The following is an 18,223-nucleotide window of genomic DNA, read 5'->3' on the forward strand; positions in this document are numbered from 1 at the left end:
TGTTTTACCCTCACCCTGTGTTGTGTGAGTAGCGATATGCCCACGTTAAAGGGAGAGCAGGCACTCGGCGAGATAATACCTGGTTCATGCGGTTCCGGCTAGCAGATCCAGTGCGCCCGCCAACCCCCCCATAACTTTTTTTAAAAAAATTTTCCGTCCGTATGGCCATGTGAGGGCTCGGTTGTTGTTGGATGTGTTGTAGTTTTGAACTGTACCATTGATGTTAGCATATTTTGTACTGGATAACTGAGACAAATTCAAAGTGCAGTTTTTATTGATATCATTTTGGTGTAGATCCAATCTTTTAATTCTGTTATTGCATTTTATTGCAATTAGCAGCCCTCAAAAAAACGTAGCCTGCAGCTCTGCTCTGTGTAGCAGAAATGCTCACTTGCTACGAGTGCCGACAACTGGGCGGCGCTCATAGTAATCCGGCAATGACAACCCTGCAGACCCCGTATTGTCATTCCAACCCATGGGCGACCCGTGGTCTTGTGACATGGGCGAGGTTAATGACGCGCTTCCTGCGTGTTCATGTTAAATGGCTCTGTCAGAGTTTGACAGCGGCTATTTAGCATGTTAACAGCCGCAAGTGTGATTTAGATCAGCTGTCATGGGCTGGAAAAGGTGCGGGCTCATCGCGGACCCCGCACCAAACGGGGAGGCGTCCAAAGTTGGCTATATCAGTTATTGGACGTTATGAGGTTAAATGCCCGTTATCGATGCTAGCACCAATTATGAGTGTTGCTGCAGGATGTCAGCTCTCACATAGTGCCGACACTTGAACCCTATCGCGGTACTGTATGTATACTGCAGTTTGTGGGAACGCATTCGGGAGGGGATTAAAAGTTTGAAAATTGCAAAATTTTCACCAAATTTCCAGTTTATTTTTGACAAATAAACGCAAGTCATATCAAATTAATTTTACCACTATCATGAAATACAATAAGTCATGAATTAACAGTCTCAGAATCGGTGGGACCTGTTGAAGCGTTCAGGAGTTACCTCAAAAAGCGACGGTGAGAATTGAAAAAACTGGCCTGGTCAGGAATGTGAAAAAAGTCTTCAGGGTGAACGGGTTAAACCATATGCTGAATGCTGAAAACAAAATAAGATGCCAGATTTCCATTTTTAAGTCACGCAACAACCCCCCCCAAAAAAAATAAATAAAAATAAAATAGCTTTGGACATAAAGGCCCCTCTACACAGCTGTATTGACGGATAAAGTCTCAGATCTCAACATGTGTAATTTTTATTCATTTGAATGTAGTGACTGGGCCACTATTTGACGGATATACATTACTGTTGATACACTCCACATTTCATTGGTGGTTCATGGGGATCTACAGAGCTGAGCACATAAGGCTATGTACCCACGTATGCAGAAAATGCCTGACAAAAAAAGGACTCCTTCCCAGAAAACGTGAGTTTTTTCCGCACGTTTTTGCCGCAATTTTTTCCATAGCGTCCCCAGTCTCAAAGAAAATAGTTAGAAGTGCGGATTTTTCCGCAAAATTAACCCCTTTCCTACATTGGACGTAATATTCCATCCATGTGACCTGGGCCCTAAGTCCCATGGACGCAATATTACGCCATGCCCTTTAATGCGACATCGCGACTTAAGTCGCGGTGATCGCATTAAAATGCTGACGCCATCTTACCTCAGGATAGATGGCCTCGGCATCCCGGGCAGTCTCCGCCCTGGTCCGCCCCTCTGTGAGCTGTGATTGGCTGTTCAATTCAGAACAGCCAATCACAGCGCTTCTTTGTTTCAGCCAATCAGATTAGCTGAAGCAACAGGAACCTAGGTTAGGATCGAGTACCGATGTACTCGATCCTAGGACCGGTGCCTGGCAACGGCAGGCACCGGAGAAAAGCCCCCAGATTGGCACGATCGCCGATCTAATCGATCGCGCCAATCACAGCGCACAGCGGCGCAATATCTCCGCTGTGCCCTGCCGGTACCGGCCCGGATCGGTGCTGTAATAGCACCGATCCTAGGCCAGAGCCTAGGACAGGCCCGGCATGGCCTGCAGGAAGTGGTTGGCGTGATCGATTAGATCGGCGATCGCGCCAGCCACAGGGCACAGCTGCGGTCACGCTGTGACCGCTCTGTGCCCTGCTGATGACCTGGCCATGACTTGCCTAGGGATCGGAGCTGTGAGCTCCAATCCTAGGCAGTTACCATGGTCATCAGGCAGATCAGGGATTGGTGGGATCGATGTAATCATTCGATCCCACCAATGACAGGTCACAGCAGCGATGTGACCGTTCTGTGACCTGCCCCTGACCTGCCTCTGACCTGTCTGCAGGGGTCCTCCCTCTAGCTGAGGATTCCTGCAGAGAGGTTGGATGCAGCAAGAGCTCCTGTGCTGGGTATTGTGGTGCCACAGCTTGTAGCATCACAATCCCTGCAGAAGAATGAACACTACACCTGTAAGTGTTAATTGATTCCTGATCCCCTGCCGAATCTATCTTCACCCCCCAATCTATCTTCTTCCCCCCTCCACCCCCCCCTTTTGCGCCGCCTCCGTGCACAGCCGCCAAGCGTTGATCGGTGATGCAGTTCACCGATCAGTCCTCGTGCTCACTTTTTTTTCCTTAGCCCCCTTTGCGCCACCTCCGTACACACATCCCGCAGCCGGAAAACTTGGATAAGTGACACACATCACTTATCCAAGCTTGTGCCTGCCGTTTTTCATTTTTTTTCACCCCCCTTTGTGCCACCTAACTACAACCCTCACTGTTGATCCCTGCCCAATCTCTCTTCATCCACCCCAATCCCCCCATCCCCCTTCCCCCTATTTTTACCCCCCTCCACCCCACTTTTGCTCCACCTCCGTGCGCAGCCGCCGAGTGTTGATCGGTGACGCAGTTCACCGATTAATCCTCGTGCTCGCTTTCTTTTCCTTAGCCCCCTTTTCGCCACCTCCGTACCCACATCCCGCAGCCGAAAAACTTTGATAAGTGACACACATCACTTATCCAAGCTTGTGCCTGCCGTTTTTCATTTTTTTCACCCCCCTTTGTGCCACCTAACTACAACCCTAACTGTTGATCCCTGCCCGATCTCCATTCATCCACCTCAATCCCCCCAGCCCCCTCTTTTTACCCCCCTTTGCGCCGTTGCACATTTAGCAGCCGCCGAATTTTGATAAGTGACACAATTCACTTATCAAAGTTCGTGCCGGCTGTTTTCCATTTTTCTTTTTCACCCCCCCCTTTGCGCCACCCCTGTGCATACATCCAGCAGCCACTAAATTTTGATAAGTGCCGTTCACTTATCATATCTAGGACCTGCTGTTTTAGACTTTTTTCACAGGTATTTTGCTCCCCATTTCCTTTTAGCTTTTAGTGTGCACCAATCACTAGCCCCCCCCCACCACATATACAGTTATAAATAAAGTACACCCAAGCACCATATTTTCACAAAAAAATGCCCTGCCCATCACGTTCCTCCCAACAGCGCTATTCAATAGAGGGGGCATATTCTTACCTTGCCTCCGACACTGATATCGAGGATGACGATCCGACTTTTCTTTATTTTTTGGTTTCTTCATCCTCTTCCTCTTCCCCCTCCTCATCTTCGTCCTCGGGTCCTGCGGAACCGCCACGCAGACGCTCCAGGACAGAAGATGAGGCAGCGCCCACCATGCCCGCAGCTGATTCAGCAGACCCTGTGTGGACCTCGCCCCCCGAAAATTACCAGCTACTGATTCCAGATTTTGTGGCAGAATCAAGAATCAAGTTTGACACCACCGGCCTCACAGAAATTGACTTTTTCAAAGTCTTTTTACTGAGGACTTTGTTAACCTCATGGTGGAGCAAACTAATTTGTACGCTCGGCATTTTTTGGAGCAAAACCCGTGTTCATCCTATACTAACTGGTATCCTGTGGACGCAGTTGAAATGACGAAGTTTTGGGGCCTGGTGCTCCATATGGGTATCCTGAAGAAGCCTGAAATTCGGCAATATTGGAGTGTTGATATTTTATACAACACTCCAGTGTTCCGAATGGTCATGGTCCGGACGCGTTTTCAGGCCATCCACAAGTTTCTGCATTATAACGATAATGCACAGTGTCCCGCACAAGATGACCCCAACTTTGACCGTCTGTTCAAAGTTCGGCCTGTCATCGAACACTTCAACAAAAATTTTGCTGAAGTGTACGTGCCCCAAAGGAACATCTGCGTGGATGAGTCCTTGGTCCATTTTAAGGGCAGGCTCAGATTCCGTCAATACCTGCCCAGTAAGAGGGCCAGGTACGGAATCAAACTATAACTTGTGTGAGAATACCTCAGGGTACACCCACAGGTTTAGAGTGTACGAAGGAAAGGACACCAGGATTGAACCCCCTGAGTGTCCTCCTGACCTTGGAGTGAGTGGGGAAAATTGTGTGGGATTTGGTGCACCCACTGCTGGATAAAGGTTATCACCTCTACACTGATAACTTTTATACCAGTGTCCCACTCTACAAATCTCTCTCTGCGCGAGGTACCGCAGCTTGAGGTACTGTCCGCAAAAATCAGAGCGGCCTCCCGAAGACGCTACTTGGGCAGATGCTCCGAAAAGGTGAGAGCAGGGCCCAATGTAGCGACCACCTGCTGGTGGTCAAGTACAAGGACAAGAGGGATGTCCTTCTCTTGACCACCATACACGGTGATGGCAGCGCCCTCAGCACTGTACGGGGTACCTCTGCACAGGTCAGGAAACCTGAATGTGTGCTGGGGTACAATAAAAACATGGGGGCGTTGAGCGCTCCGATCAACTCCTCCAACCGTACAATGCTTTGAGAAAAGCCAATGTGTGGTACAAAAAGCTGGCCGTGCACAACGTCCAATAGGCAATGCTCAACGCATTCCTGCTGTCACAATGTGCATGCCCCAGCGATACGTTGTACCTTGAGTTCCAGGAGGTAGTGGTTAAGGCCCTGGTGTTTGACACTCTGGAAGGAGCGGGCCCCAGAACTTCCGGAACTGAAGGTGCTCGTATTGTACCAGGTCAGCATTTCCCGGAGGAGGTCCCGCCAGGGCTGTGGAGTCAGAGTCGGAGTCGTGGAGTCGGAGTCGGTGCTCATTTTGGTGGAGTCGGTATAAAATGGACCGACTCCGACTCCTAAAATATATAATAAATTGGGTACAGTAATTCAATGTAGAATGTGCTGAATATTTTTTCATAGGAGTTTGGGAAAGTTATGAAATGTCCTATAAATGGCTGTTATATTCCTGATCTAAGGCTACATTCACACACAGCGTTTTTCCTGTGTTTTTTGAGGATACGTTTTTCAGCTGCAAAAGCTGATCATCTATTTAAAAAACCGCATCACCTGAAAGGTTTTTGAGCTCATAATGTTTTCAATAGCAAAAGCAGATTAGAAATCTTCTCTATCTATATATCCATATCTGTCTATCCATATCGTATCTGTACCAAAAAGAATGAAAACCGGGTAGTACACCAATATATATTCTGTTCTATCTAAATATCTTGATTATTGGATCATAAAAATGATTAAATGTCTGAGGTTCACATTGTACTACAATAAATTATTCACTTAAATATAAGCAATATGTGTGGGAGTCGGAGTCGGAGTTGGAGTCGGAGTCGGTGTAAGGGAAATTGAGGAGTCGGAGTCACAGGTTTGGCTTACCGACTCCACAGCCCTGGGTCTCGCAAACCGGAAAAAGAGGTAAATCGCAAAAAAGGTGCCGAGTGTGTTACAAAAACGTTATACGCAAGGACACCATTTATCAATGCGACACCTGCCCCAAAAAACCTGGCCTGTGTATGAAGGATGGCTTCAAATTGTACCACACCTCAATGCACTACTAAATTACTTTAACGGAAACATTAGATTAGTTGCGGCACATCTAGATAAGTTCCTTGGGGGTCTAGTTTCCAAAACAATGTCACTTGTGGGTTTGTTTTTTTTTTTACTGTTTAGGCATATCAGGGGCTCTGCAATTGGAAAATGACACCCGCAGACCATTCCATCTAAGTCTGCATTCCAAAACGTCACTCCCTTCCGATCCCCGACGTGTGCCTAAGGCCTGTTTCACACTTCAGTTTTTCCTGTCAGTCCAGATCCGCCAAAATAGCGGATAACGGATCCGCAGGCGAACTGACAGGAACGTGTGTGAGCGGATCGGCGGATGTACGGATCCGCTGGTGGTTAAATTTTAAAGAGACATACCGCGTCAATCCTGGAGCAGCATGACGAAATGGGCGCGGGAGCAGATCGGGCGAATCGCAGCGGCAGCAGATGTCGCGGGAGCAGATCAGGCGAGAGCAGGCGATCGGCGGATGATGCAGGCGGGAGCAGCCGATCCAGGCCGATGATGCAGGTGTGAGCAGGCGATCCGGCCGAAGATGGAGGCGGGAGCAGCCGAGATCCGGCCGATGCGGGAGCAGGCGAGCAGTTACGAGAGAGAGAGATTTTTTTCATCCGGCACCCAGAGAGAATTGAGGGTTAAATCAGTGCCTGGTGGATCCGCAGGCCAAAAAAAGTTGCATGGTCCGTTCGGAAATCTTTGCGAACGCTAAAATTTTGGCGGATCCGCAAAAATACGGACGCAACGGACGAACATCAGTCAAAATCCGCCGATAATGAAAGTCAATGGGGAAAAAAACGGATCCGCAAAGAAAAATGGCGGATCCGTTTTTTTTTCCAATTCGGCGGATCTTGACTGATTGTCAAAAACGGAAGTGTGAAACAGGCCTAAACAGTTTTTTCCCACATATGGGGTACCAGCGTACTCAGGGCAAATTGGACAACAACTTTTGGGGTCCAATTTCTCCTGTTACGCTTGGGAAAATTAAAAATTGGGGACTAAACCATCATTTTTGTGGGCACAAAATAGAATTTTTTATTTTCACGCCTGGGCAGTATAAACTTTAGTGAAACACTGGGGGGTTCAAAGTTCTCACCTTATATCTAGATAAGTTCCTTAGGGGGTCTAGTTTCCAAAATGGGGTCTCTTGTGGGGGTTTCTACTGTTAAGCCACATCAGGGGCTCTGTAAACGGAACATGACGCCCACAGACCATTCCATCAAAGTCTGCATTCCAAAGTGTCACTTCCCTTCTGAGCCCCAACGTGTGCCCAAACAATAGTTTTCTCCCACATATGGGTTACCAGCAAACTCAGGACAAATCGGACAACAACTTTTGGGGTCCAATTTCTCATGTTATGCTTGGGAAAATTAAAAATCGGGGACTAAACGATCATTTTTGTGGGCACAAAATAGGATTTTTTATTTTCGCGCCTGGGCAGTATGAACCCCCAGGTGTTTCACTAAAGTTTAAAGTTCTCACCACATATCTAGATAAGTTCCTTAGGGGGTCTGGTTTCCAAAATGGGGTCACTTGTGGGGGGTTTCCACTGTTTGGGCACATTGGGGGCTCATCAAACGCAACATGGCGTCCAATCTCAATTCCAGCCAATTTTAGGTTGAAGAAGTCAAATGGCGCTGCTTCCCTTCCGAGCCCTGCCGTGCGCCCAAACAGTGGTCCCCCCCACATATAGGGTATCTGCGTACTCAGGACAAATTGGACAACAACTTTTGGGGTCCAATTTTTCCTGTCCTGCTACCTTTGGGAGAATAAAAAATTGGGGACTAAACGATCATGTTTGTGGAAAAAATGATTTTTTATTTTCACGCCCGGGCGTTATAAACTCCTGTGAAGCCCTAGGGGGTTCAAGGTGCTCACCACACATCTAGATAAGTTCCTTAGGGGGTCTGGTTTCCAAAATGGGGTCACTTGTGGGGGGTTTCCACTGTTTGGGCACATTGGGGGATCAAACGCAACATGGCGTCCAATCTCAATTCCAGCCAATTTTAGGTTGAAAAAGTCAAACGGCGCTGCTTCCCTTTGGAGCCCTGCCGTGCGCCCAAACAGTGGTTCCCCCCCCCCCCCCCGCATATAGGGTATCAGCATACTCAGGACAAATTGGGCCACAATTTTTGTGGTCCAATTTCTCCTGTTACCCTTGGGGAAAATTAAAAAAATTGTTGCTAACAGATCATTTTTGTGACTAAAAAGTTAAATGTAAATTTTTTCCTTCCATGTTGCTTCTGCTCCTGTGAAGCGCCTGAATGGTTAATAATCTTCTTGAATGTAGTTTTGAGTAGCTTGAGGGGTGCAGTTTTTAGAATGGTGTCACTTTTGGGTATTTTCTGCCATATAGACCCCTCAAAGTGACTTCAAATGTGAGGTGGTCCCTAAAAAAATGGTTTTGTAAATTTTGTTGTAAAAATGAGAAATTGCTGGTCAACTTTTAACCCTTATAACTTCCTACCAAAAAAAAATTTTGTTTCCAAAATTGTGCTGATGTAAAGTAGACATGTGGGAAATGTTATTAATTATCTATTTTGTGTCACGTAACTCTCTGGTTTAAGGGCATAAAAATTTAAAGTATGAAAATCGCAAAATTTTCTACATTTTCGCCAAATTTCCATTTTTTTCATAAATAAACGCAAGTTATAGCAAAGAAATGTTATCACTAAAGTGAAGTACAATATGTCACGAGAAAACAATGTCAGAATCTCTTAGATCCGTTGAAGTGTTCCAGAGTTATTACCTCATAAAGGGACAGTGGTCAGAATTGTAAAAATTGGCCTGGGAATTAACGTGCAAACCACCCTTGTGAGTGAAGGGGTTAATGAGCATGCTGCGTTTTTTACCGCGATGCGTTTTTTTCATGGAAAAAAGCGCATCAATATGCACAAAAAGTGCAGAATTCATTAAAATGAATGGGATGCTTCTTTTAAGCGTTTTTAAAGCGTTTTTGCCGGTAAAAACGATTAAAAAAACGCGAAAAAAACGCTTACGTGTGCACATACCCTAATAGCTAAGCTGTTGTCGGGGCACTGAGAATGTAGAAATATTGTGGGGGTGTTTCATTTACATATCATGTTTTTTCATGTAATAGGGGCTCTTCAGCATAGGTTAGCTGAGCTGTGGCATACCCTGACTCTCATGTTTTATTTTGTTGGGTCATTAGTTGATTAGAGTGTGTTCTACAGACAGCATTAGAACTGCTAGAGAATCGATCCAGTGGCAAAAGGTAGGTAATGAGAGCGCAGAGGGGTCAGAATTGCAGGGCGAGAGCTGCAAATTTTAAAATGGGTTGTATTGGCACACGATTGATTCTGTATGTACAGGAAACTGAGACTGCTTTATGATTTTGGCAATGACTCTTGTATTTTTTTTTTCCAACGAAGGTGAAGAATCCTAACTTGGTGGCACTTCTGAGACGTAAAGTAAGGCTTGCCCAACCCTATGCCGGCGTTTTTCTCAGGCGAGATGACAAGTAAGTACTGGTACTTAATTTCTTCTACAAGGAAGACGTTCTTCCTTGCAAAAAGAAAACCTCACTCTGTCTGCCTGTCTGTATGTGTGTGTATATCTAATGTATAAAGCTCAAAGTGTGTATGTATGTGTGTATGTCCGGGATAGGCATCTGCACCGTCGCAGCTACAGTCACAAAATTTGGCACAATCACACGTCTGGACCCCGAGAGCGTCCTAAGCTATGTTGTGAGGCGAAATTTTAACCCCGCCTGTTCCAATTCACCAAACAATTTCGCTCCTATCTACATACTGGGGGGAAAAAGTGTGTGTGCGTCAAGCCCCGCCCCTCATTATGATGTCATAATGCCCCTATTTGCATACTGGGGAAACTGTGCATATCAAGCCCCGCCCCTCATTATGTCACAATTGTTGCCATGGCGACGCTGATGTCATCATAGGTTGCAAGCCCTGCCGCCGCTCATTATGATGTCATAATGGTTGACTATGGGATGGAGGATGTGTGATGGGTATATGGGCACTGGACTATGGGATGGAGGATATGTATGACTGGTATATGGGCACGGGACTATGGGATGGCGGATATGTATGATGGGTATATGGGCACGGGACTATGGGATGGAGGATATGTATGACGGGTATATGGGCACGGGACTATGGGATGGAGAATATGTATGATGGGTATATGGGCACGGGACTATGGGATGGAGGATATATATGACGTGTATATGGGCACGGGACTATGGGATAGAGGATATGTATGACGGGTATATGGGCACGGGACTATGGGATAGAGGATAATTATAATTTGTTATAACTAACCACAGTTAGTTACTATGCCCGGGCAGTCATATGTTAAAGTTTGGGCACCCCTATTAATGTTAACCTTTTTTCTTTATAACAATTTTGGTTTTTGCAACAGCTATTTCAGTTTCATATATCTAATAACTGATGGACTCAGTTATATTTCTGGATTCAAATGAGGTTTATTGTACTAACGGAAAATGTGCAATCTGCATTTAAACAAAATTTGACCGGTGCAAAAGTATGGGCACCTCAACATAAAAGTGACATTAATGTTTCGTAGATCCTCCTTTTGCAAAAATAACAGCCTCTAGTCGCTTCCTGTAGCTATTAATGAGTTCCTGGATCCTGGATGAAGGTATTTGTGGCCATTCCTGTTTACAAAACAATTCCAGTTCAGTTACGTTTGATGGTCGCCGAGCATGGACAGCCCGCTTCAAATCATCCCACAGATGTTCAATGATATTCAGGTCTGGGGACTGGGATGGCCATTCCAGAACATTGTAATTGTTCCTCTGCTTGAATGCCTGAGTAGATTTGGAGCGGTGTTTTGGATCATTGTCTTGCTGAAATATCCATCCCCTGCGTAACTTCAACTTCGTCACTGATTCTTGCACATTATTGTCAAGAATCTGCTGATACTGAGTTGAATCCATGCGACCCTCAACTTTAACAAGATTCCCGGTGCCGGCATTGGCCACACAGCCCCAAAGCATGATGGAACCTCCACCAAATTTTACTGTGGGTAGCAAGTGTTTTTCTTGGAATGCTGTGTTTTTTAGCCTCCATGCATAACGCCTTTTTGTATGACCAAACAACTCAATCATTGTTTCATCAGTCCACAGGACCTTCTTCCAAAATGTAACTGGCTTGTCCAAATGTGCTTTTGCATACCTCAGGCGACTGTTTGTGGCGTGCTTGCAGAAACTGCTTCTTTCGCATCACTCTCCCATACAGCTTCTCCTTGTGCAAAGTTCGCTGTATTGTTGACCGATGCACAGTGACACCATCTGCAGCAAGATGATGCTGCAGGTCTTTGGAGGTGGTCTGTGGATTGTCCTTGACTGTTCTCACCATTCTTCTTCTCTGCCTTTCTGATATTTTTCTTGGCCTGCCACTTCTGGGCTTAACTAGAAGAATCATAGAATCGTAGAGTTGGAAGGGACCTCCTGGGCCATCTGGTCCAACCCCCTGCTCAAAGCAGGATTCGCTAAATCATCCCAGTCAGATGTCTGTCCAGCCTCTGTTTGAAGACTTCCATTGAAGGAGAACTCACCACTTCTCATGGCAGCCTGTTCCACTCATTGATCACTCTAACTGTCAAAATGTTTTTTCTAATATCTAATCTGTGTCTCCTCCCATTCAGGTTCATCCCATTGCTTCTAGTCTTTCCTTGTGCAAATGAGAATAAAGTTGATCCTTCTACAATGTGACAGCCCTTTAGATATTTGTAGACAGCTATTATGTCTCCTCTCAGTCTTCTCTTTTGCAAACTAAACATTCCCAAATCCTGCAACCTTTCCTCATAAGACAGGGTTTGCAGACCGGTCACCATTCTGGTCGCTCTTTTCTGAACTTGCTCTAGTTTGTTGATGTCTTTTTTAAAATGTGGTGCCCAAAACTGGACACAATATTCCAGATGAGGTCTGACCAAAGAGGAGTAGAGGGAAATAATGACTTCACGTGATCTAGACTGTATGCTTCTGTTAATACATCCTAGAATTGCATTTGCCTTTTTTGCTGCTGCATCACACTGTTGACTCATATTCAGTCTGTGATCTATTAGTATACCCAAGTCTTTTTCACATGTGCTGTTGCTTAGCCCTATTCCTCCCATTCTGTATATGCTTTTTTCATTTTTATTGCCCAGATGTAGTACTTTGCATTTTTCCCTGTTAAAAACCATTCTGTTAGTTGCTGCCCACTTCTCCATTTTATTTCTATCTTTTTGAATCCTCTCTCTCTCTTCTCTAGTATTAGCTATCCCTCCTAGCTTTGTTTCATCAGCAAATTTAATCAGTTTACCCTCAATTCCTTCATCTAAATCGTTGAACTGTACCTGTGTTCTTCCATTTCCTTACTATGTTCCTCACAGTGGAAACTGACAGGTTAAATCTCTGAGACAACTTTTTGTATCCTTCCCCTGAAAAGCTATGTTGAATAATCTTTGTTTTCAGATCATTTGAGAGTTGTTTTGAGGAGCCCATGATGCCACTCTTCATAGGAGAATCAAATAGGAGAACTACTTGCAAGTGGCCACCTTAAATACCTTTTCTCATGATTTGATACACCTGGCTATGAAGTTCAAAGCTCAATGAGGTTACAAAACCAATTTAGTGCTTCAGGAAGTCAGTAAAAAGTAGTTAGGAGTGTTCAAATCAAGAAAATGATAAGGGTGCCCATACTTTTGCACGGATCAAATTTTGTTTAAATGCAGATTGCACATTTTCTGTTAGTACAATAAACCTCATTTGAATCCAGAAATATAACGTAGTCCATCAGTTATTAGATATATGAAACTGAAATAGCTGTTGCAAAAACCAAAATTGTTATAAAGAAAAAAGGTTAACATTAACAGGGGTGCCCAAACTTTAACATATGACTGTGTGTATATATGTGTGTGTGTGTGTATATATATATATATATATATATATATCTATATATATATATATATATATATATATATATCTCTGAAGAGCCCGCACCGTCGCAGCTACAGCCACAAAATTTGGCACAGTCACACGTCTGGACCTCGAGAGTGTCCTAAGCTATGTTGTGAGGCAAAATTTTAACCCCGCACGTTCCAATTCACCAAACAATTTTGCCCCTGTCTACATACTGGGGGAAAAAGTGTGTGTGTCAAGCCCCGCCCCTCATTATGATGTCATAATGCCCCTATTTGCATACTGGGGAAGCAGTGTGTGCATATCAAGCCCCGCCCCTCATTATGATGTCACAATGGTTGCCATGGCGACGCTGATGTCATCATAGGTTGCAAGCCCTGCCGCCGCTCATTATGATGTCATAATGGTTGACTATGGAATGGAGGATGTGTGATGGGTATATGGGCACTGGACTATGGGATGGAGGATGTGTATGATGGGTATATGGGCACGGGACTATGGGATGGAGGATATGTATGACGGGTATATGGGCACGGGACTGTGGGATGGAGGATATGTATGACGAGTATATGGGAACGGGACTATGGGATGGAGGGTATGTATGACGAGTATATGGGCACGGGACTATGGGATGGAGGCTATGTATGACGGGTATATGGGCATGGGACTATGGGATGGAGGATGTGTGATGGGTATATGGGCACTCGACTATGGGATGGAGGATTTATGATGGGTATATGGGCACTCGACTATGGGATGGAGGATATGTATGATGGGTATATGGGCATGGGACTATGGGATGGAGAATATGTATGATGGGTATATGGGCATGGGACTATTGGATGGAGGATGGGTATATGGGCATTCGACTATGGGATGGAGGATATGTATGATGGGTATATGGGCACGGACCTATGGGATCGTGGATGTGTGATGGGTATATGGGCACGGGACTATGGGATGGAGATTATAATTTGTTATAACTAACCACAGTTAGTTACTATGCCCGGGCAGCGCCGGGCTCTTCAGCTAATAAATAAAAAAAAAAAAAAAAATTATATATATATATATATATATATATATATATATATATATATATATACACATACATATATATATATATTCACATACATACACACACACACACACACATATACAGAGTACAGACCAAAGGTTTGGACACACCTCATTCGAAGAGTTTTCTTTATTTTCATGACTATGAAATTTGTAGATTCACTCTGAAGGCATCAAAACTATGAATTAACACATGTGGAATTATATAATTAACGAAAAAGTGAAGTGTGAAACAAGTGAAAATATGTCTTATATTCTATGTTCTTCAAAGTAGCCACCTTTTACTTTCATTACTGCTTTGCACACTCTTGGTATTCTCTTGATGAGCTTCAAGAGGTAGTCACTGGAAATGGTTTTAACTTCACAGGAGTGCCCTGTCAGGTTTAATAAGTGGGATTTCTTGCCTTATAAATGGGGTTTCGACCTTTAGTTGTGTTGTGCAGAAGTCTGGTGGATACACAGCTGATAGTCCTACTGAATAGACTGTTAGATGCTTTTTTTCTTGCCATAATACAAATTCTAACAGCGAAGTAAAAACCATTTACGGTGACTACCTCTTGAAGCTCATCAAGAGAATGCCAAGAGTGTGCAAAGCAGTAATCAAAGCAAAAGGTGGCTACTTTGAAGAACATAGAATATAAGACATTTTCAGTTGTTTCACACTTTTTGTTAATTATATAATTCCACATGTGTTAATTCATAGTTTTGATGCCTTCAGAGTGAATCTACAATTTTCATAGTCATAAAAATAAAGAAAACTCTTTGAATGAGGTGTCCAAACTCATATATATATATATATATATATATATATATATATATATATATATATATATATATATATATATATACACACACATACACACTAGCTGAAGAGCCCGGTGTGCTGCCCGGGCATAGTAACTAACTGTGGTTAGTTATAACAAATTATAATAATCCTCCATCCCATAGTCCCGTGCCCATATACCCATCACACATCCACGATCCCATAGGCCCGTGCCCATATACCCATCATACATATCCTCCATCCCATAGTTGAGTGCCCATATACCCATCCTCCATCCAATAGTCCCATGCCCATATACCCATCATACATATTCTCCATCCCATAGTCCCATGCCCATATACCCATCATACATATTCTCCATCCCATAGTCCCATGCCCATATACCCATCATACATATCCTCCATCCCATAGTCGAGTGCCCATATACCCATTATGTAGATAGGGGCAAAATTGTTTGGTGAATTGGAACGCGCAGGGTTAAAATTTTGCCTCACAACATAGCTTAGGACGCTCTCGGGGTCCAGACGTGTGACTCTGCCAAATTTTGTGGCTGTAGCTGCGACGGTGCGGATGCCTATCCCAGACACACACACACACACACACACACACACACACACACACACACACACACTTTGAGCTTTATATATTAGATTTATTGCATTAGACAATGTAATTCTTATACTTTTCTCCTTCGTCTCATTGGGGGACACGGGTGCTGTGGATGTATGCTACTGCCGCCTGGAGGCTGACCCTAAGGCTGAGTGCAGACGGAGTTTTGAGCCCTGCGGATTTTTCCGTGCAGAATGGAAGAAAACCGCAGGTCAAATGACCTGCATTTTTCCTGCGGATTTCTTCCATTTTTCACGCTGTTTTCATGCGGTTTTTGTGCGGTTTTCCATTGCGGTTTTCCCCCTGCGGATTTGGTGACAGGGGAGATAGAAAACCGCACAAAAGAAGTAACATGCTGCGGATTTTGTACCGCAGGAAAACCGCGCGGAAAAATCCGCAGCGTCTGCACAGCGTTTTTTTTTTTTTCCATTCATTTTAAAGGTACTGTACATCACAATGCGGATATGCAACGTTTCTGCGCGGTAAAATCCGCTGCGGAAACGCTGCAAATCTGCGTCGTGTGCACATGGCCTAAGTGAAAAAGAGGTTAGCCCCTCCGCCGTAAACACCCTCGCCCCGATTGCGGGCAGAAACCAGTTTTTTTGCTTAGTGTCTGTTGGAGGCACACGTCTGTCTTTTTCCAGACTGATTTTTTTTTTTCTTTTTTTCTTTTTCCCTATGAAGATGAGACAGGGGCGACGGACCCTATTGAAAGGGTCCGATCTTCCCAAACCAACAACGGGCGAGCATGTGCGAGTGTCGCCTCCACGTATCCTCTCGCACACCGTGGGACATGATGCTGACTTAGCCCTGACCACCCTAAGGTATTGAAACCCTAGGCTGTACAGAGGCACAAGTGTAGTCCGTGCGGCCCCCACTGCTCCACCAATGCTAAGACTGCAGTGCGGCAAGGCGGCGGATGATCCCTTTCCTCACCCTTGAAGGGGTTAGATGGAGCCTGCACCGTCCTTTTTTTCATAAGGCCCCCCCTCCCCTCTACCTGAGCTGGAGCCGAAGCACAGAAGAGGGTGGCCTTGGTGGACGCTGAGGAAATTTAGGCCCTAGCTTCGTGCCGAAGTTAGGCCGCAGACTGAAGTACTGCTCCCAGGAATCCTTTTTTCTTCCGGGGGCCTGCCCACATCTGTGGCGCACCTGTTCGATCGGAGCGACGCTCTGCACTTCCAGGACACGGGGCACAGGACTGGGGTAAGTGCTGCCCCCTAGCCCCCCCCGAGAGGCCACGGTAGGAAAAACGGAGAGCGCCCTCCCCCAGCGTTTTTTTCAGCACTGATGCCTGACAGGTACAGCATGTCCGGAAAAGCTAAGACACACGTTTCTATACGCTGCATGCATCTCCTGTAGGTCCGCTTTTCCGCAGGTGCAGACCAAGCAAGTATGTGAAGCCTGCGAGTCCGAACACGCCCAGGAGTTCTCCCCTGCGACCGAGCCCAGTGTACCAAGTCCCCCGCAATGGGCGTTATCACTGTCGCAATCTATGGCGTCACGAGAGCAATTGAGTCCCTTCGGGCCCCAGAAAGGGGCAGGGACAGTGGCTCGCCTGTCTTAGAGGTGTCCTGTACCTCACAGGAGCCTCCAGCCTGCAGGGGCCACTCTCACTCCAGGCAGACGCGGGGGAAATGACACGGCGTCTCCTAGTCCATCCGGTGCCTCGGCATCTGTGAGCTCTGCTTCTCGCTCTCCGTCACCAGCAGTCGATAGCGAGCAAGGCTCGGACTACGACTCGGACGAACCCCTTGACCTAGATACGCCGGATTGTCAGGAAACGGTTGACAGTCTCATAGAAGCAGTCAACCAGACTCTGGGGATTGAGGATTAGTCCACCCTGGCTTTGGGCCATAAGGTGTCATTGAAGTGAGTCAAGCGCCCCCATAGAGTATTTTGCACTCACCCTGAGTTTGAGGACATAGTGCATCGACACAGAGAACGGCCGGACAGGCGTTTCTCGGGCCAGAAGGCATTCGAGGCAAGGTATCCTTTTGCCCCGGATCTCCGTAAAAAATGGACGGAATCCCTAACGGTGGATCCACCTGTGTCACGCTTGGCTACGAGAACCCTACTATTCGTACCTAGTGGTTCTTCTATTAAGGATCCCACTGATCTTCTCATAGAGAACTTGGCTTGCTCAGTGTTTGAAGCATCAGGATCAGCACTCTCTCCTTCGTTCGTGGCAATGTGGGTAGCCAAGGCCATGATTTCTTGGTCAGGATCGTTGAACAGAGCCTTGCAAGACACAGACCTACCAGCTGAGGTATCAGAGATTGCAGATCAGATAGCTATGGTGGGGGTCTACTTGATCAATGCATCTTTAGATGCGGCCAACTACGCGGCACTTGCGGCCGCAAATGCAATGTCCATTAGGAGAGCTCTATGGTTGAAAACATGACGGGCCGATTCAGCTTCAAAAAAGTCCTTGACATCGCTACCATACCAATGCCGCCGCCTATTCGGAGAGAAGTTAGATCAGCTCATCTCCGACTCCACAGGAGGGAAGAGCGGTTTTCTCCCTTAACCAAAGATCAAACCGTTGTTTTGTCATCAGTTTCAGGCATGTTTTCGGGCCTTTCGCAACCCCTGGTGGACCACAGCAGCCAATTCCGCCGCATCAGGTCTCCCCAACCAGGATAGGGATCGACAGGTCTCATATAGAGCCAACCCATTGGGTAGGATGCATACTAACAAGCCCAGGTCGAGGGGATCCAGGTCCCAAAGATCTTAAGCCAAATGACTCGAGGCATTTGCCAGGCGACACCAGCTAGGTAGGCGGCCGCCTACTCTGGTTTCACCAATCTGTGGCTCAACGTCGCACACGACACATGGGTGAGAGAGCTGGTGTCCTCAGGGTACAAGATAGAATGTCAGGTACCTCCATGATGATTTTTTTCTTTGCCGTCTTCCCAAGGTGCATACCCGGGCAAGGACTCTACTTGGATCCATCGATTTACTCCGGCGCAACGGAGTTATTATTCCCGCACCGGAAAACGACAAGACTCAGGGCTTCTA

At 45.8% G+C, this 18,223-nt stretch overlaps 1 protein-coding gene across 5 annotated transcripts in view; it reads left to right on the forward strand.

Moving 5' to 3' along the window:
- The window catches only part of LONP1 (lon peptidase 1, mitochondrial), a 571,467-nt gene that overhangs the window by 23,826 nt on the left and 529,418 nt on the right, over positions 1 to 18,223 (forward strand). For all 5 annotated transcript variants that reach the window (XM_073586323.1, XM_073586320.1, XM_073586321.1 and 2 more), the window contains exon 2: positions 9,221 to 9,309. In XM_073586323.1, the coding sequence (XP_073442424.1) occupies positions 9,221 to 9,309 (89 nt within the window). The remainder of the gene's footprint in view (positions 1 to 9,220; positions 9,310 to 18,223) is intronic.

The sequence above is a fragment of the Dendrobates tinctorius genome, unplaced genomic scaffold, assembly GCF_039654945.1.
Source record: "Dendrobates tinctorius isolate UK_male_01 unplaced genomic scaffold, ASM3965494v1 ptg000092l, whole genome shotgun sequence".
In the NCBI taxonomy this organism is placed as follows: domain Eukaryota; kingdom Metazoa; phylum Chordata; class Amphibia; order Anura; family Dendrobatidae; genus Dendrobates; species Dendrobates tinctorius.